Genomic DNA, 20,737 nt, shown 5'->3' with positions numbered 1-20,737 from the left:
CCTGACTTGAACCAAAGGGGAAGACGAAAAGCCAAAGACGGGCGTGCCCCAGAGCTCTGGGCCAAGTACCTAGCATGTGTCGGAGCAAGTAGGGTCTGACGGCCCCCGCCTCGGTGGCCCTGAGGTCCCAGGGACCACCCACAACCTCCTTCCGCCACCACCTCTCGAGACTGAGGCTCGGAAAGCAGTAAAGTGGCTTTCAAATTACTAAGTGCAACTGACATCTTCTCCTGAGCTGAAAACAAACACCTCTGAAAAATGCCAAAGTTACGGAGAAGAAAGTCCAGTCGCTGCACGCGCAGAGGTTCCCCGTCCGCCCCGCTAGCATTTCACCCCTCAAGCCCGGGCGTTGCTGCAGGACAGGGCGGGGCGGGTCCGCTGACGCCACCGGGCCGGGACTGCGCAGGCGCGGCGCGGGCTCGCGCGTTGTGTCGCGCGCCGGGCAGTTCGCGCGGGAGCCGGGCGCTGAGGCGCCGGGGCTGCGGGTCGGTGGGAACGGAAGCCGCTGCGGGGTGCGGAGGAAGCCAGGATGGCGACTCCGAGCAGGAAGACGTCGACCCCAGCTCCCCTGGCTTCCAAGAGAGCTCTGCCGAGAGACCCTTCGTCGGAGGTCCGGAGCAAGAGAAAGAATTCGGCCCCGCCGCCGCCGCCGCCGTTGCAGTCGTCCGGGCCTTTCGTGGAAGGCTCTATCGTCCGCATCTCGATGGAGAACTTCCTGTGAGTGGCCCGGAGGCCGCCCCGCGGCCGGGGAGACTGAGGGCCCGCAAGCCCGGGGCGCCACCTTCGTGCGGGGGTGTGGGGGTGTGTACCTGGCTTGTGGGTCTGGCGGTGAATTCGTGCCGCGGTTCCTGTGAGGATTTTTCTACGTAGGCCGTGGAGATTGACGTGTGTTGGTATAGGAGGTGTGTGTCTTGTGTGATGTGTTTAGTTTTATTTTAAATTTATTACGCCAGCGTTTTTTGAAGGCGTTCTTATAGGAGGCAGTACTGGGGACGTACTAGGGGCTAGGTCTCTGCCCGTGGGAGTCTCTATCTAGAGGGGACCTGGGCTGTGATTCACAAAAGTATTGGCCCTGGGAACTCAAGAGGAGACAACAGTTAATTCGGAGTGGCAGTGATGCTGTCGCAGATTCTTAAAGAGTAGGCGTTTGCCAGGTGGACAAGAGAGTGGTAGATAAGATGATAAAGGTTGTTCAGGTTGGGGGTTAGAGTACACAAAAAAATTAAACCTTATTCTCAACTGTTGTACCTCCCTGCAAACCTTTTTACCCCTCCGATTCCCCTTTCTTCCCTTGTTCCTCTCTCTGTCCCTCAGACATCTAGTTATCACTTTAGAATTTAGTATGTTTTAACGAAAGTATCTAGTGCCTTACAATTCAGTTGTTCAAGGCCTTTTTTTTTTTAAGCTTGTAGATAGTGGCATAAAGGTAATGGTACAATACTACCATTTTTTGGTTTTCAGGAGCCTATCGTGTGCCAGGTACCGAACTCCATGTTTTCTTTACAGAGTGCTCTCGTTCTTCATAACAACTGTTTGTCTCCATTGATGAGATAAGCTCAGAATGCCTATTTTACCCAGGTTTACGCAACCAATAAGTAGCTGAATTGCTATTTGAATCTAGATCAGAAAAGATAAATGTAATCAAATGAGGTAGATGCCGTAACTACATATATATTAGGATGCCATTAGGGCACAAAGGATGAAGCGGTTAATTTCATCCACAACGGTGAAAAGGGGCTTTGTAAAGAAAACATGAAAGTCTAAAGGAAGGGAAGAACGTTGCTGACAGAAGGAATTGCCCGAAAAAAACAGTTTGGTATATTGAGGAAGTGTCAAGTATTTCAGTATGGCTAGATCTATGTCCTATGGGATATGAGTGAATGCTTGGACAGAGGTAGACAAACACTGAGGTGTGTGTCTCTGTATCTACTGTGCTAAAGATTTCCAGTTCCATCCTGTAGGCAACCAGGATGTGTTTTAAGCAAGGAATGACATATGATTTATGTTAATATGGAAGCAGTGTGGAGAATGATTTAGAAAGGTGCAGGTTAGACATGAGAACACTTTTATGATACGAAGGCAGGAGATCAGTTTGAATTTGGCAGGATCCTAAAGGAAAGAGATTTGACTGAATCTGGCTACAGGTTGATTGTGAGGCATGAGGGCAAGGGAGGAATGCAGCACTTTCCCTAAGTTTGCCTTTTTTAACTAGTCAGGTACTATTCAGAAGAGGGGACAGTTTGGGGAGAAGAATAATGGGCACCTCTTAGATCCTGCGACTTAAAGTTTCCTATGGAACATCGGAGATGTTCTGTAGGTAGAATTTATAAGGATCTGGAGCTTAGAGGAAAATGTGAACAGATGAGAAATTTGGGAGTCACGTAAGTGATTGTTGAAATTGCAGAACTGGTTCAGATTGCCCAAAAGGCATTATAAATTGAAGGAATAGAAAGCCCTGTACAGAGCCCTTGGGGCATGCCAACACTTCTGGGTGAGCAAAAGAGGAACTCACAGATTGAGAAGGTGCTGTTCAGGGAGAAGGTACTGTTTAGGGACATAAGATGAGAACCATGAGAGACTATTATCAAAGAAGCAAGGGAAAAGAATGTTTCAAAAATATCATTTGTTACATTGAAGTGAGATAACAGGACTGAAAAGAGCCCATTGCATTTCGCAATTAGGAATTTTTTGACTCTTTGATGAAGTAGTGGAAGCAGAAAACTTTGTAGGCCAAGAAGACTGAATGAGGGGTGAGGAAGTAAAGCTTTGATGTAAAGAGGAGAAAGAAAAGGTGGCTGAAAAGTAGAGAGGTAGGTGAGATTTTATTTTAATGATGAGAGGACTTTGAATTTTAGGAGTGAAGTAGGGAAAGGTAGTTCTAGAGAATTAGCAAGGAAGTAGGAGAGGCAGGCAAATGGCCTGGAAGAGAGTAGGCAGGGAAGGGTTCCTACAAGTGAACCAAGTCAAACAGAGTTGAGAATGGAGGGAGAGATTGATTTCTAAGCTGAAGGAATAGCACATGGGAAAGCTTGGAGAAAGGAGGAAGCAAAAGAGTCAAGAAACTGAAGGAAGTACTTTACAGGTAGAATTTAGAGGTCAGCAGACAATAGGGAAAGGAAATAAAAAGTAGAAAAAAGATGAAGCTAGGGCTAAATTGTGAAAGGTTCTTTTTTCCCTCTTTGTTTTTCTTTTTTAACAAGCAACATCAGATTTGCAAGTCTACCATCACGACTTGGTGATTGATTGGATGGTAGGGGATGGTTTGGATGGAGTCGAAAGAGATGGAAGAATCAAAGATGATGCAAAACTAATGTTCTGATTTGGGAAATGGGATGAATCATGATACCATTCACTAGGAGACTATAAGAGTGGTTTTGGCTGGGAAAGATGGTGGGTTTAGTTTTGAATGTGTTAAGTTTAAGGTGATTGTTACAGGACATCCAAATAGAATTATTGAGGTGGTAATTGCATGTATGGTTCATCTGGGCTGAGTTTCAGCAGGTAGATGCTGAGGCCATGGAAAATACATGAAATACTTTGTAAAGTATGTAGCATGAGAAGAAAATGGACTTTTTACAGTAGCTCTTTCAGAACCTGCTCGGAGGAAAGGGAACTCACAAAAAGGTAATTACCAATATATATTGTAGAGTCAGAAGAACAATTTTAAAACCCTGCAGAGGTTTGGTTTTATTTTTGGCAACTTTCTCTATTTATAATTTCTATGTATACCTTTTAGGCCAGAAATTCTTATGCCTTTCCCTGTTGTTTTTACTGTTTTCTTAAATACCAGTTGCATCACTGTTTTAATATGACATTTGTGCAGAGATTTCACAATAGGAAATCAAGCATTAAAAGAATAGGGCTTCATATGTTGAGGTTAAGAAATTCCATGTCAGATAACTTCCCAGATGTCTGAAGTTCCCAGACTGTTTTTATTTAACCATAAAAAGGATTCTTTTAAGACCCAGCTGTAACTGAACAAAGCATTTGAAAATACAAAGTAGATGCTATGTTAGATGTGTGGAGTTGACAAACCTGCCAGAAAATACTTCTCCTTTGCCATCTGTATTTATTTTTATTACCACCTGGCATTTCTAAGTCATTAATTTCTTTAAGTACTAAAGTTGAAATGTGTTTGGTTAAATTATTTATATATTTGGCAGGTTAGTAGCAGGCTAAGCTTTTATTCTTGGGCAGTTAGTTGACAGTTACCTGAGAGCTAACTGAGATGCTATGAGCAAAGGACATTAATTATGGGTCCTAATTCAGGGTATTCAAAGTCAAGTTAGAAGAATTTCTATGTTAGAGTTTGTGTCACATTTTGCTGTAACTGTTCCTGGCAACTAAATAGAGATTAGATTTAGATGCTAACAGTGCAGGTAGTTAAGAGTGCTGAACAGCATGCACCTTTTTTTAATTTTCTTTTTTTAGGTACAGGGTCTCGCTATGTTGTCCAGGCTGGCCTCCAACTCCCAGGCTCAAGCAATCTTCCCACCTCAGCCTCCCAAGTAGATGGGACTATAGGCACGTGCCACCATGCCCAGCTTAAAAAATAATTTAAAAAAATTAATAAAATGAAATCATTGAGTTGACATAAATCTTCAGTGTTCTAATTAAAATAAGAATTTGGTTAGATTGTTTCAAATAATAAAATATGAGAAGTAGCCCGTTTAAGCATTTTAATTTAAGAGAAATATAAATGTAAAGTTGATAGATTTAAGGTAAGCCATGGCCTCTACTGTAAAATTTATTTTAAAATTATTTTAATCTGTATAGTAGTTTTGATATAGTCTCCAGTCTATTGTAATTATTAAAAAAGAGTAGAATATATCAAATTTTGCTTTTTTTTGACAGGCTTACTTTCAAAAAAAGCATATGGAATCATGTCCTTATTTTAAATATTCATTATCTTTTTTATTTCTTCCACTGATAGATTTTCCCCCTATAAGTTGTCTATTAACGGCCTATAAAAAACATTGAATTTGTAATTTTAGCTGGTTTTTAAAGGAATTGGAGGAAGCGTGTAGATAATGATAATGTAAAGCAAGAAAAAGTGCTTTTGAAAGAAAATATTCTTATTTTCTTATCTCTTAATATTTTCACCTGTTTATAATACAGAACATATGATATTTGTGAAGTATCTCCTGGGCCCCACTTGAATATGATTATTGGAGCAAATGGAACAGGGAAGTCAAGCATCGTGTGTGCCATTTGCCTTGGATTAGCGGGCAAACCTGCTTTCATGGGACGAGCAGATAAGGTGAGTTAACATAAGTACTTAAGAAAATTCAAAGCTGTTAATTCCTTTTAGTCACCAATCAATTTCTGTATCGCAGTTTCTTGGGTATAGCAAACTTGTAGTGCTTGAATATAAGGAATGAATTTGGCAGGTAGAGAAGCTGAAAGCAGATTTTCTTTTCTTGAAGTATTTTGAACTATTTGCCTGGGGAATTTTCCGAGTACCTTATACCTGAAATGCTAGAAATAATAAATCTTTTTTTAAATGCCTTTTTGGGCTTATGGAATGGTGAAGTAAATTTACCAAGGGCAGAAATAAACAGTCATACTTTGCTTAATGATGGGGATATGTTCTGTGAAATCAGTTGTTAGGTGATTTTGTTGTTGTGTGGACATCGCAGAGTGTACTTACACAAACTTAGATGGTACAGCCTACTACACACCTAGATTATATGTTACAGCCTATTGCTCCTTGGCTACAAACCTGTATAGTATGGTACTGTACTGAATAGTGTAGGCAGGTATAAAATATGGTAAATATTTGTGTGTTTAAACTTACCTAAACATAGAAAAGGTATAGTAAAATACTCTATAAAAAGATAAAAAATGGTACACTTGTTTAGGGCACTTACCATGAGTGAAGCTTGTAGGACTTAAGTTGCTCTGGATGAGTTAGGGAGTGGAGTGAATGCGAAGGCCTAGGACATTACTACACTATTTTAGACTTTATAAACACTGTACACATAGGCTAAACTAAATTTATAAAAATGTATTTTTCTTTCTTCAATAATAAATTAACCTTAGCTTACTGTAACTTTTACTTTATAAACTTTTTTATTTTTTTTAAACTTTTTGACTCTTGTATTACAGTAACACTTAGCTTAAAACACAAACATATTGTACAGCTGTAAAAAAATTGTTTTCTTTATATCCTCATTCTATAAGCTTTTTTCTATTTTCAAAATTAAATTTTTTTTTTTTTTTTATTTTGTCATCCTTGCACAGGGGCCATGCTAATCTTCTCTGTATCGTTCCAATTTTAGTATATGTGCTGCCGAAGCGAGCACTAAATTTTTTTTTTTTTGTTACGTTTTAAATTGCTTTTTTTAAAAAACTAAGACACAAACACACATAAGCCTACACAGGGTTAGGGTGTCTTGAAGGTGGGGAAGAAATAGAAGAAAAAAGGTAGAAGCCAAGCACTGTATGTACCATTAAAAAAACATACCCACAGAATGGGATAGTGGGTTACTTACTTATCTCGTTACTCTGCCTAGAGGCAAGAAAAAGTCTTCCAGAAAATTCTTAACCACAAGCCTTAACACATGTTTAGGGCCAGAATTTACATCACCTATGGGCTCTAAATATCATAAATTATAATTTTAGTTTAAAGTGGTTCCAGTTAGTAATATTTCTGGGCACCTGGTAGAAGAAAACGTAAATCCTTTGAAGGAAAATACCTTTAGTCCAATCTTTAAAAGAATTCTAACATAAAAAGTTCTAAGAAATTCATGAATCTATACCTAAAAGTCACAAAACATAGAAGAAAATGAATCACCTAAAATAAGAGCTAACAAGAACAACAAACGGCACAAAAAACCTATAAAGTTTGTAGATACAGAATATAAACTAAGTACAGGGTCCTTTGGTATCTGATTGGTACCAGGACCACCCAAGGATACCAAAATCCACAGATGCTCAAGTTTCTTGTATAAAATGGCATAAATTTGCATATAACATACGTACATCCTTCAATATACTTTAAATCATCTCTAGATTACTTATAATACCACATACAATATAAATGCTTTGGAAATAGTGTATTGTTTTTATTTTTTTTATTTTTAATAGTTGTATTATTTTTTATTGTTTTTTTCCCCCAAATATTTTCAATCTACAATTGTAGAATCTGTGAATACGGAAGGCCAACTGTATATTTAATTTGGTTAAGGAAATAAAAGAGAGTTGCAAGTGTAATAGAAAAATAAGTGACAAAAAGATCAGATAAATTTGAAAAAGAATCAAATAGAACTTAAAAAAATGAAAAATATATTACTTGACGAGAGAAACTTAAAGGTAAAGCAACAAATCAACACATCTGAGAAGAGAATTTGTGTACCAAAATACTTTAAAAGTTTCCTAAAATGCAGTATAAAGAGAGAGAGGAAATATACAGTCAAGGTTAAGGGTATGTAAAGGAAGATAATTCAGTACACATCTAATTACAGTTCCATAGAGAGATAATAGACTAAGGAAGAGGCAAAATTTGAAGGAAGAATGGCTGAGAATTTTCCAGAAATGTTGAAAACTTGAAGTTCTGGGATTACAGGTATGAGCCACCGTGCCCAGCCATTGGTCATTAAATACTGATGAAAGGTTCGGTTCATCTAGAAGATAGTTCAGTTCTTGACTTGACATCACATAACAATCCAGCTCCAAAATAAAATCAGCAGAACTCTAACAAGAAGTTAACAGATCCATAATCATAGGACAGCTATCAGTAATCAGATCAATCAGATAAAAAATTAGACTATAGGAGATTTGAACAACTCAGTTAAGCTTGAACTAATGGATATGTTGTAAACATTGCACTCAACAACTGGAGTGCACACATTCTTTTCAAGTAAAAGTGGAACATTTCTAAAAATTAAACATGTACTGAGTCATGAAGCAAGTATCAAAAAATTTCAAGGAATTGCTACCACACAGACCATATTCTCTGATCACAATGCTATTAAGATAGAAGTAATAACATAAAGAAGATGATTTAAATTTTCTCATTTGTTCAGAATTAAAAATATTATTATACATAGGCCGAAGAAGAAATCTTAATGGAAATTGGACAATAAGAGCAAAAATTAATAAAATAATAAATGAGACAATAGAAACCACAAAAATTGCTCTTCAAAAAGAGTAATGAAATCAGTAACTTCTGAGAAGACAAAGGGAGAAAAAATAAGGAATTTTAAAAGGTAATAGTTAAGGGATGTTATATTGTGAATCATATAACCCCCACATCTCAGTGGTTTAACAATATAAAACATTAATTCTTGTTCTCGCTTCTTATCCACTGTAGGTGCATTGTGGTCATTCAGGAACTTAGGCTGATGGAAGCTTCATTTCAGTACATACTTCCATCATTCCTGCCTCAAGGGGAAGACAACTGGTGGTTAAAGTATTTTTTGAAAAGTGACATATTTTTCCCCTTCACATTTCATTTGATGAAGCAGGTCACGTGGCCACACCTTGCTTACTTCAGAGATAATGAGCCAGTGCCAGTCCTACCGTGGGCCTGAAGGAGTATTAGAATTTTTATGAACTGCCTGAATGACTACCACAGGGACATGACCAGGATGCAGGAGAGATTTAAAAGATTATAAGAGAATCTTACCAACTTTATACTAATAAAGTTTAAATTTTAAGAAAAGTTGATAGATAGGTTTCTACAATTGTGTAAATTATTGAAACTGACTCAATAAGTAGAAAAAAATACATTTAGGTAAATCAGCTGTTAAATCTTCTTTCATAAAGAGTACAAAGACAGTTATGGATTAGTTCTAACAACCGTAATTCCAATTTCACACAGTCTATCAGAGAATACGACTTCAGTTACCAAAATCAGTCAAAAATAGAATGGAAAAATTACAAAGTCTCATGAATACAGAAGAAAAATCTTAAAATATATCTTAACATGCTGAATCTAGTAATACATAAAACATGTGATATGTTATGACCTAATTGGATTTATTCAAGAGATTGAACATTAGAAAAAATTAACATGTTTGAAAGGAAAATTGCATGATCATCTCAATAGATAAACAATTAAATTCTACAATAATTTATGATTAAAATCTTTTAGCAAATAAGGAATAAAGCTTTCTTAATTTCATAGAAGATATCTATGAAAATATGTAGCAAGCTCAGGAACAAGTGAGGTAACCTACTATCTCTACTATTAATATTGTACTGGAAGTTGTACGTAGAACAGTAAGATAGACAAAGAAAAGATGGAAAAATTGGAAAGAAACAAAATTGTCATTCATAGATTATATGAATGTCTGCATAAAACCAAAAAGAATCTCTAGATAAGCCTGAAGAATTAATATGGATGTTTATTAGGATTGTTATATATAAGATTGTATGACAAAAATCAGTTGCATTTCTATACACTAACAATGAACAGAGATATGCAATTAAAAATAGCTATCATTTAAAGTAGCACAGGTTTCATAGCAATGAATTAACAAAAGACATCTAAGACCTACGTGCAGAAATTATATTTTATTTTTAAAATATTTAAAGATTTGAGTAAATGGAGAGGTACTTTATTAATGGACAGGCTGATCTGTTATAAAAATGTTATTCTTCACATTGATCTACATATTCAGCGTTATTCTAGTCAAAATTCCAATAATGTCTATACAAATTACAACCTGGTTCTAAAATTTAGATGAGTAAGCAGAGGGCCAAGAGTAGGTAAGATACCTCTGAAGACATAGAACAAAGCAGGAGAACTTGCCCTACCAGATATCAAGATTTAATATGAAGTTGCAGTAATTAAGACATTGTGGTATTGGTGTAGGAATAGATGTAAACCAATGTGATGGGATAGAGACAGAATAAAGAGCCCAGATACAAAGATATGAGTAATAGAGACTTGATTATTACAGAACTGGCATTGCAAGGAAAAGATGAATAAATAAGACAATTGGTTATCTATGTAGGAAAAAATGAAATCAAGTCCTCTACTCACACTTGAACAAAAATTAATTCCAGGTTAATTAAAGATCTAAATGTGATTGACCAAAAAAGATTTTAGAAGATACTGGTAATATGGCTGGCTGAGCTGGCTCATACCTGTAATCCTAGTACTTTGGGAGGCTGAGACAAAAGGATTGCATGAGGCCAGGAATTTGAAACCAGCTTGAGCAACCTAGCAAGACCCCATCTCTACAAAAAGTAGAAAAATTAGCTGGCCATAATGGTAGACACCTGTAGTCCCAGCTACTTAGGAGGCTGAGGCAAGAGGATCACTTGAGCCCAGGAGTTCAAGGCTGTAGTGAACTGTGATTGGACCTCTGTGCTCCAACCTTCCAGCCTGGGTGACAGAGAGGGACCCCATATCTAAAAAAAGAGAAAGAAAGAAAAATTTCTTAAATTAAGTGTAGACTGAAAGGAAGGTATTGGTGAATTCAACTATAATAAAATTAAGAAACTTTTGTTCACGAGTACACATTATAAAGAGAAAAGATGAGCTGCAAATTGGGAGAAGATATACACATATTACAAAAGATCGGTATCCAGACTATATGATAAGCAAAGCAGTAACAACTCAGAAGAAAAATAGGCAAAAGACAGTGCTCATGTGTCTCACAGAAGAGGCATCCCAAACAGTAAATATATGAAAAGATGCTCTACTTCATTAATTATAAGGAAAATGCAGATTAACCCTAGCACAGCATCCCCATCAGACCCACAAAAATTCCGGCATGTGTTTGCAAGAACATGGAGCAATGGGAACTTCGATGCATTCTTGGAAGTATAAATTTGAACGGCATCTTTGGAAAATGATGTGGCATTATCGAGTAAATCTGTAGATGCATATACCCAATCACTAAAAAAATTTTCCTAGATACCCTAGTAAGCTCTTACACATTTATATGGTAAAATTATAAAAATATTGATAGCAGTATTATTGGTAATAAATTCTAGTTTATTCAATAAAATTGAACATTATATGAAAGTGAAAATAGATAAACCACAGTTCATTGGTTAAATCTCAAAAACATAATTTTAAGGAAAAATGCTATATTGGAAGAGTATTTGTAGTATAATTTTTTATACAGACTGGTCAAAACATGAAATGATTAATATTTAGAAATATATATATATATATATATGTAGTAAAACTAAAAAAAAGCTAAAGAATGATCAACAAATTAGCTTAGAGGTTATATTTACTGAGGAGAGAGAAGGCAGTTGGGGTTGAGTTTCCTAGGAATGTCAAGTACACTGACAGTATTCAGTTTCTTAAATTGGTGATAAATACTTGGTTGGTTTATTCTTTAAACAATACATGCTACATGCTATTGGGTGTAAAATGTATTTCTCATAAAAACATAATTTTAAAAAGAATGAGAGTTGTCACCCCACTGTAAAAAATACTTCTAAAGCTTGAAATGAACTACTGTGAATACTGTGATATCTAAATATTACAAATTTCTTATCTAGACTTAAAATTTAATATACGGTTAAAAGATTGAAGCAAATACCTCTTAAGATTATAAATAAACTATTCAAAGAGTGTGTGTGTGTGTGTGTGTGTGTCTGTGTTTTAATGCTATATGGGAGGCATTTATGAAGGAGAAAAGATAATTTTCTGTGTTAATAATTAGGCTTGTGACCTTGGGCAATTGTGTGAACATCAGTTTTTCATCATTTAAAAGATAAGGGGGATGGAGTATATAACATCTAAGGATTAACTCAGATTTTTATGAATATTGATACATAATTTTTTATGTTTTTAATTATGGGTACATAATAGTTATATGTATTTATAGGGTACATGTGATGTTTTTATACAGGCATAAAATGTGAATTAATCAAATTAGGGTAATTAAGGTATTCATCACCTCAGGCATTTAACATTTCTTTGTGTTAGGACTATTCCAGTTCTACTCTTAGTTATTTTAAAGTATACCCTAACTTGTTGGTGATAGTCACTTTGTTGTGCTATCAAATATTGTTCATTCTGCCTGTCTGTATTTTTGCACCCTTTGACCATCCCCACTTTATCCCTCCCTCCCTGCTACCCTTCCAAGCCTCTGGTAAATATCATTCTACTCTCTGTCTCCATGAGAACAATTATCTTTAATATCTAGCTCCCACATATGCGCGAGAACATGCGAGATTTGTCTTTCTGTGCTTGGCTTATTTCACTTAACGTAATGTTCTTGAGTTCCATCCATGCTGTTGCAAATGGTAGGATTTCATTCTTTTTTCTGGGTAAATGTACCACAATTTCTTTATCCATTCCCCCATTGATGGACACTTAGATTGATTCCAAATCTTCGTTATTCTGAATAGTGCTGCAATACACATGGGAGTGCAGATAACTTTGTGATATACTGAATTCCCCTCCTTTGCATATATACCCAGCGGTGGGATTGCTGGATCATATGGTAGTTTTATTTTTAGTTTTTTTGAAGAAACTCCATACCATTTTTCATAGTGGTTGCACTAATTTACATTCCCATGAATAGTGTACAAGGATTCCCCTTTTTCCAAATCCTCTCCAGCATTTGTTATTGGCTGTCTTTTTGATAAAAGCCATTTTAACTGATGTGAAATGATATCTCATTGTAGTTTTGATTTGCATTTCTCTGAGAACTAATGTTGAGCATTTTTCATATCCTCTTGGCCATTTGTTTGTCTTCTTTTGACAAACGTCTCTTCAGATCTTTTGCCCACTTTTAAATTGGATTATTTGATTTTTTTTCCCTATTGAGTTGTTGGAGCTTGTTGTGTGTGTGTGTGTGTGTGTGTGTGTGTGTATAATATAGTAGTTATTAATCCCTTGTTGGACGAGTAGTTTGCAAATATTTTCTCCTGTTCTGTGGGTTGTCTCTTCACTTTTTTGTTTCCTTTGCTGTGCAGAAGCTTTTTAGCTTGATGTGATCCCATTTGTCCACTTTTGCTTGGATTGCCTGTGCTTTGGGAGTACTTCTCAAGAAGTCCTTGCTCTGACCAATGTCCTGAAGTGTTTCCCCAATGCTTTCTTTTAGTAGTTTCATAGTTTCAGGTCTTAGCTAAGTCTTTAATCCATTTTTATTTGATTTTTGTGTATGGCAAGAGATAAGGGTCTAGTTTCATTCTTCTGCATATGTATATCCAGTTTTCTCAGCACCATTTATTGAAGAGACTGTCCTTTCCTCACTGTATGTGTTTGGCACCTTTGTTGAAGATAAGTTCACTCTGTAGATATATGGATTTATTTTGGGGTTCTCTATCATTGGTCTGTGTGTCTGTTTTTATACCAGTACCATGCTGTTTTGGTTACTGCAGTTCTCTAGTATAATTGGAAGTTAGGTTAAGTTAGGATGGCTTTGGCTATTCTGGGTCTTTTGTGGTTCCATATAGGATTGTTTTTTTCTATTTCTGTGAAGAATGTTGTTGGTATTTTGATGGGGTTGCATTGAATCTATAGATAGCTTTGGGTAGTATAGACATCTTAACAATATTGATTCTTCCAATCCATCAGCATGGCATATCTTTCAATTTTTCTATGTCCTCTTCAGTTTCTTTCATCAATGTGTTATAGTTTCTATTATAGGGATCTTTCACTTTTTTGATTAAGTTTATTCCTAGGTATTCTATTTTATTTGTAGCTATTATAAATGAGATTATTTCTTGGTTTCTTTTTCAAATTATTTACTGTTGGCATATGGAAATGCTAATGATCTTTGCATATTGATTTTATATCCTGCAACTTTACTGAATTTGTTTATCAGTTCTAATAGTTTTTAGGTGGAGTCTTTAGGTTTCTGTAGATACTAAATAAGATCATATCACCTACAAACAGAGATAATTTGACTTCTTATTTTCCAATTTGGATGCCCTTTATTTCTTTCTCGTGTCTGATTGCTCTAGCTAAAACTCCCAATATTATATTGAATAACAGTGGTGAAGGTGGGTATCTTTGTCTTGTTCCAAATCATGGAGGCAAGGTTTTCAGTTTTTCCCCCATTCAGTATGATACTAGGTGTGGGTCTGTCACATATGGCTTTTATCGTGTTTAGGTAAGTTCCTTCTATACCCATTTTTTTTAGAGTTTTTATCATGAAGGGATGTTGAATTTTATTGATGTTTTTTCAGCATCAGTTGAAATGGTCATATGATTTTGTCCTTTGTTCTCTTGATATGATGTATCACATTGATTGATTTGCATATGTTGAACCATGCTCACATCCCTGGGATGAATTCCATTTGTTCATAATGTATAATCTTTTTAATGTATTATTGAATTCAGTTTGCTAGTATTTTGTTGTGGATTTTTGCATCTATGTTCATTAGCAATACTGGCCTATTGTTTCTTTTTTTTGTTCTGTCTTTGTCTGGTTTGGGTATCAGGGTGATGCAAGCCTTGTAAAATGAGTTTGGGAGTATTCCCTCCTCTTTGATTTTTTTTGAATATTAATAGTTTAAGTAGGATTGTTATTAGCTCTTCTTTGAATGCTTGATAGAATTTAGCAGTGAAACCATCGCATCCTGGGCTTTTCTTTGATGGGAAACTTTTTATTACTGCTTCTATCTTGTTACTTATTGTTTTATTCGGGTTTTGGATTTTTTCCTGGTTCAGTCTTGGCAGATTGTATGTGTTTAGCAGTTTATCCATTTCTTCTAGGTTTTCTGATTTATTGGCATGTAGTTGCTTATAGTAGTCTCTAATAATCCTATGTATTTCTACAATATCAGTTGTAATGTCTCCTTTTCATCTCTGATTTTATTTATTTGGATTTTTCTCTCTTTTTTTTCTTAGTCTAGTAAAAGTGTGTCAATTTTCTTTATCTTTTTATAAAAGTAACTTTTTGTTTTGTTGATCTTTTGTATTTTTTTGGTTTCAGTTTCATTTATTTCTGTTCTGATCTCTATTATTTCTTCTAGTAATTTTGGGTTTGGTTTGCTTTTGGTTTTTGAGTTCTTTGAGATGCATCATTAGGTTGTTTATTTGAAGCTTTTGTACCTTTTTGATGTAGGCACTTATCGCTATAAATTTTCCTCTTAACTGCTTTTGCTGTGTCCTGTAGATTTTGATATGGTGTGTTTTTGTTTTCATTTGTTTTGAGAAATTTTTAAATTTCCTTCTTAATCTCTTCATAGACCCACTGGTCATTCAGGAACATATTGTTTAATTTCCATGTGTTTGTATATTTTCCAGTGTTCCTCTTATTATTGATTTCTAGTTTTATTCGAATGAGGTCAGAGAAAATACTTGATACAATTTTAATTTTTAAAAAAAAATTTTTGAGACTTGTTTTGTGGCCTAACATATGATCTATCCTTGAGAATGATTTATGAATTGAGAAGAACCTGTATTCTGTAACTGTTGGATGAAACCTTCTGTAAATATCTATTAGGTCCATTTGGTCTATAGTACAAATTAAGTTCAGTTTTTCTTTTTTGATTTTTCTGTCTGGAAAATCTGTCCAATGCTGAAAGTAGAGGGTTGAGTTCTCCAACGATTAATGTGTTGGGATCTATTTCTCTCCTTAGCTGTAATAATATTTGCTTTTATATATTTGGGTGCTCCAGTGTTGGGAACATGTATATTTAGAATTGTTATATCCTTTTGCTGAATTGACCCTTTATCATTACATAATGACCTTCTTTCTCTTTTTTTAGTTTTTGTCTTGAGATCTATTTTATCTGTTAGAAGTATAGCTACTCCTGCTCTCTTTTGGTTTCCATTTGCATGGAATATCTTTTTCCATCCCTTTGTTTTCAATCTATGTGTGTCTTTATAGGTGAAGTGTGTTTCTTGTAGACAATACATAGTTGGTTCTTATTTTTTTTCTTTGTTCAGCCACTCTGTGTCTTTTGATTGGAGAGTTTAGTACATTCACATTCAATGTTATTATTGATAGGTAAGGACTTAATACTGCCATGTTGTTATTTGATTTCTGGTTGTTTTGTCCTCCCTGCCTCCCTCCTTTCTTCTTTCCTTTCCCTCCTTCCCTCCCTCCCTCCTTCCTTCCTTCCTTCCTTCCTTCTAAAAAGTGATTTTCTCTGGTAATGGGTTTTAATTTCATGCTTCTTATTTTTTGTGTATGTATTGTAGGTTTTTTGATTTGAGGTAACCATGAGGCTTGCAAACCAATTATTTTAAATCAATTATTTAAACATATGACATCTCTGCTTACAAACAAATAAACAAGCAAAGAGAAATCTAACAGCAGTTCTACACTTTAACTCCATCATCCCCAGCTTTTTAACTTTTTGTTTCCATGTGTATGTTTTTATACTATCTCTTAAAAAATTGTTATAGTTAATTTTGATAGGTTTGTCTTCTAGTCTTCCTACTCAAGATGTGTGTTTTGTACCCTGCAGTTACAGCAATATGATAATTCTGTATTTGTGTACTTACTGTTACCAGAGAGTTGTATACCTTCCAGTGATTTCTTATTGTTCATTAATGTCCTTTTCTTTTGTATCGAAGAACTCCTTTTAGCATTTCTGGTAATATAGGTCTGGTATTCATGAAATCCTTCAGCTTTTGTTTATGTGAGAAAGTCTTTATTTCTCCTTCATGTTTGTAGGATATTTTTGCAGGATACAATTTTCTAGGGTTAAAGTGTCTTTCCTTCAGTACTTTTAATATGTCATGCCATTCTCTTCTGGACTATAAGGTTTCCACTGAGTAGACATATCGGAGCTCCTTTATATGTTATTTTTTTCTTTTTTCTTGTTTCCCTTAGGATCTTTTCTTTATCTGTGACCTGTGGGAGCTTGGTTTTTAAATGTCTGATGTAGCCTTGTTTGGGTTAAATCTGCTTGGTGTTCTATAACCTTCTCGTAGCTGAATATTGCTGTCTTTCTGGGTTTGGAAAGTTCTCTTATTATTTCTTTGAATAAATTTTCTATCTCAATCTCTCTCTCTACCTCTTCTTTAAGGCCAATAAGTCTTAGATTTGCCCTTTTGAGACTATTTTCTAGATCTTGTAGGCGTCCTTCACTTTTTCGTATTCTTTTTTTTTCTTCTTCTGTCTGTGTATTTTCAAATAGCCTGTTGTCTAGCAAATTCTTCCTTTTGCTTTATCAGTTCTGCTGTTGAGATAGGCATGCATTTGTCAGTTTGTCAGTTGAATTTTTCAGCTACACGATTTCAGCTTGTTCTTTTTTTTATAATTTCAGTCTCTTTGTTAAATTTCTCTGATAGGCTTCTGAAATTCCTTCTTTGTGTTTTATTGAAGTTCACTGAACTTCTCAGGACAGCTATTTTGAATTCTTTGTCTGAAAGGCTCATATTTCCATCACTCTGGGATTGGTCACTGGTACCTTATTTAGTTCGTTTCATGAAGTAATGTTTTCCTGGATGTTCTTGATCCTTGTGGATGTTCGTCAATGTCTGGGTATTGAAGAGTTCAGTATTTATTTTAATCTTCGCGGTCTGGACTTGTTTGAACCCGTTCTTCTTGAAAAGGCTTCCAGATATTCAAAGGCAATTGAGTGTTGTGATCTAAGTCTTTGGTCACTTACAGCCGTTTCAGCACTAGAGGTGCCTCAAGCACCGTTAAGCTGTGACTGTTACAGATTGCTAGTATTACTGTCTTGATGGACTTGGGTAAGATAGGGGAGAATTCCCTGGATTACCAGGCAAAGTCTCTGACTCACTTCCCTCTGTGCGCCAGGCTGCTGGAGTTTCGGGAGAAGTGACATGCACACTCCCTTGTGGCCGCTGCAGTTAGGACTGTACCAGATCACACCTGAAGCCGGCCCAGTCTCACCCAATGCCCATGGTAACTGTTGCCTGGCTATTCCTGATGTTTATTCAGAGCCCAAGGGCTCTTTAATCAGCAGGTGGTGAATCCTGCCAGGACTGTTCCTTTCCTTCAGGGCAGCATCTTTCCTTCTGACCCATGGTGGGTCTAGGAATGCCTTCCTGGAACAAAGGCCTGCACTCAGGGGCTTCAGGAGTCTGCATGGTACTTTATTTTACTGTGGTGGAGCCAGTACCCAGGTTGCAAAACAAAGTCTTCTGAACTCTTCCTTTTCCCTTCCCCAAGCAGAAAACGACTCCCTGAGCAACACTGCTTGGAATTGGGAAAGGGGTGACATAGGCACTGGCTTGGCTGCTGCTGCTGATGTCTCATTGGGTCATGTGCACCCTGAGACCACTGACCCCTAGCCAGCACAGTTGCAGGAATTGCCCAAGGACTGCAACCTTTGTGCCACTGCCTTACAAATTTATTCCAGGGCCCAGGGTGCTTTTTGCCACCTTGTGGTGGGGCTAGCAGGCTGGTCTAAATATTCCCTCTGTGGGCGCAGGCAGAATTCTTCCCTGTGCTGTGTTCTCCTGTGATGGGGTGGACCTGAGTTCCAGTGCAAAGTCCCACAATCACGTCCTACAATCACTTCACTCTCCTCCCCAAGGCACACAGATTCTCTTTTGGCCTGGTGGCTGCACTGCAGGGAAATGGGGGAGGGGTGGTATAGGCAGCGCAAGACTGTCTTTTCTGTCTTCTTCGACGCCTCTTTCCTTGACACAATATTAAAACCAAGTACTGTGATTGCTCACCTAATTTTTAGTTCTTCTGAAGGTGCTTCCTTGCCTGGGTAGTTGTTGAATTTGATGTTCATGCGAAGGGACAATCACTGGAGGTTTCTATTTGGCCGTCTTGCTCTGACCCCTCTCTGATGAATAGTTTTTTAATTATCAGATAATTAATTAAATCCCTATCTCTGTGTCATGATTTGTTGGATTGTACTCCGAAGGCTGTATGGTTGGGATGAATTGGGTTTAGCAATTTTTCCCAACCTTCATGTTTATTTTTGTCGTAAAGAAAACACATCTCTTACCCTTGAGTGGTAGTATTTTTAAGGGAGGCTGTGGAGTGCAGTGTGTTTCCTAGATGACAGATTGCAATCCTTCGGTTATACACAGATGTATTTAGGGGATGCCCAAGTTTTCAGCAAGAATATTTTAATGTTGTATTTTTGTTTAAATGCTAATATAAAAATTTAACAAAAACATATTCTGCACCATCTGTATGGATATTTTATAATAAGAACTGCCTCCTAATTTTTTTTCTTCTCATTGTTATGAACTATTTTGATTGTTGTAAGCTAATGAGCAGATAGCACTCCTACAAAGAAGTCATTAGTTTCCCTATCTATGAGCAGGCAAACAGCTTTAGTAACCTGACCAACGTCAAATAACTTGTATATGGCAGAGTTGAGATTTTTCATCTTTTTAGGACTCAGTTTCATCATCTATAAAATGGAAATAATATATATACTTCAAGTTTGGTCATGAATGTTAAATGAGAAAATTTATGTAAAGTGCTTAGCACAGCAGCATATAGTAAATGCTTAATAAATGTTAGCTGTTGTGGTTGCACTTGTCATCGTTGTCATTACCACTATTAAAAAGATTATTATTTGCAAGGAGTACTTTCTACCTTTTTTAGTATTTTTTATTTATAGCCTGATTTAAGATCCAGTCTGATTTTTTTAGGCCCAGGGTTTGTAGACTCAGATATATAGAAACTAGCTTAAATATGTCCATTTTACTATGTAAATTATATTTGTTCTTTTTTGAAAGATACTTGGTGACAATTACATCCTAATTAATAACAGGATAGATAATATTAGTGGTTGTTATAATAACATATAGTGGTTGTTATAATAATATTTAATCTGTGTGACTGTAGAAGTCTTCAGTGGTAGTAAGAAGGTTTGGTATACCACTTTGTGGTTATACCACAGGACCTATTTTCCCACAGGCTTTTGCTCTTCTCTCTGAGAGTGTTCAGTATAGTGACTAAGTACACAGGCTCTGGAGCCAGATTTCCTGGGTTCAGATCCATTTTCTGCCACTTACTGGCTTTGTCATGAGGTTTGTTAAGAGGGTAACCACTTAGCACATAGGAATTCAATAAATTTTAACTAATATTATTGTTATTTGTGGGAAGGAACAATGGAGGAGTTCAAATCTGGGAAGGATATCTTTTAAAAGCAATGGGAATGGACATACAAGTAGTTACTGAAAAAAATTCTTGATTGACAAATATTATAATAATGACTGTTACAGCTCTGATTGTTAACCTGGGAATGTCATCACACACCTCACTTTTTCTTTTTTATGTTTTAGGTTGGGTTTTTTGTGAAGAGAGGATGTTCCAAAGGCATGGTTGAAATTGAATTGTAAGTGTTACAAGTGCTATAACCCCCTTTTTCTGTATAATTTCTTGGTTTATGTTTATGTTATCCTGGTGATTCCAGAAAAGAGTATTAATATAGTATTATGGAATAAATACTGGAAATAATATTTACAGAATAGCTTATCCAGACAGCTAAGTTTTTTTTAAATGCATTTTTTTAAAACTTAAATTGTAAGAATTTTATTCTGGAAAAATTTTCAAGGAAATTTTAAGTTTATCAGAGGTAATAGAATTATTACTATTAAATATTCATTAATAAGTAGGGATATTTTCCACAAATTTAAAGTATCGTTTTTTTTTTTTTTGCTGATTTTGAAAGTGATGCTTGTTTTAAAAAAATGAAAACAGTTTGGAAGTGTATGAAGTTGAAAATAAAAGCCTTCTTGCCATAATTCTTCTGGGAATAACTACTGTTAATAGTTTGGTGAATCTCATGTATGACAGGTACTTGGTACTTCTGTCACCATTTTTTATTTCCTCTCTTATGATACCAATAATTCATCATGGTATTCTTTAACATTGAGCATGGATATTCTCAGCTGACCACTCTTGGCACCTAT

The 20,737-nt window shown here is 36.0% G+C and overlaps 1 protein-coding gene and 1 non-coding gene across 3 annotated transcripts in view; one reads left to right on the top strand and one right to left on the bottom strand.

Moving 5' to 3' along the window:
* The first annotated feature begins 469 nt into the window (after window positions 1–469).
* The window catches only part of SMC5 (structural maintenance of chromosomes 5), a 97,141-nt gene continuing 76,873 nt past the window's right edge, over window positions 470–20,737 (top strand). For both annotated transcript variants that reach the window (XM_069474126.1, XM_069474125.1), the window contains exons 1-3: window positions 470–717; window positions 5,119–5,260; window positions 20,108–20,160. In XM_069474126.1, the coding sequence (XP_069330227.1) occupies window positions 530–717; window positions 5,119–5,260; window positions 20,108–20,160 (383 nt within the window). In that variant the 5' untranslated portion in view covers window positions 470–529. The remainder of the gene's footprint in view (window positions 718–5,118; window positions 5,261–20,107; window positions 20,161–20,737) is intronic.
* On the bottom strand, window positions 6,199–6,305 carry LOC138388754 (U6 spliceosomal RNA). Its single transcript, XR_011234244.1, has one exon. It is a non-coding gene; the product is annotated as a U6 spliceosomal RNA (small nuclear RNA).

The sequence above is a fragment of the Eulemur rufifrons genome, chromosome 7 (assembly GCF_041146395.1).
Source record: "Eulemur rufifrons isolate Redbay chromosome 7, OSU_ERuf_1, whole genome shotgun sequence".
NCBI classification, from domain to species: domain Eukaryota; kingdom Metazoa; phylum Chordata; class Mammalia; order Primates; family Lemuridae; genus Eulemur; species Eulemur rufifrons.
This window is presented reverse-complemented; position numbering and strand designations above follow the sequence as displayed.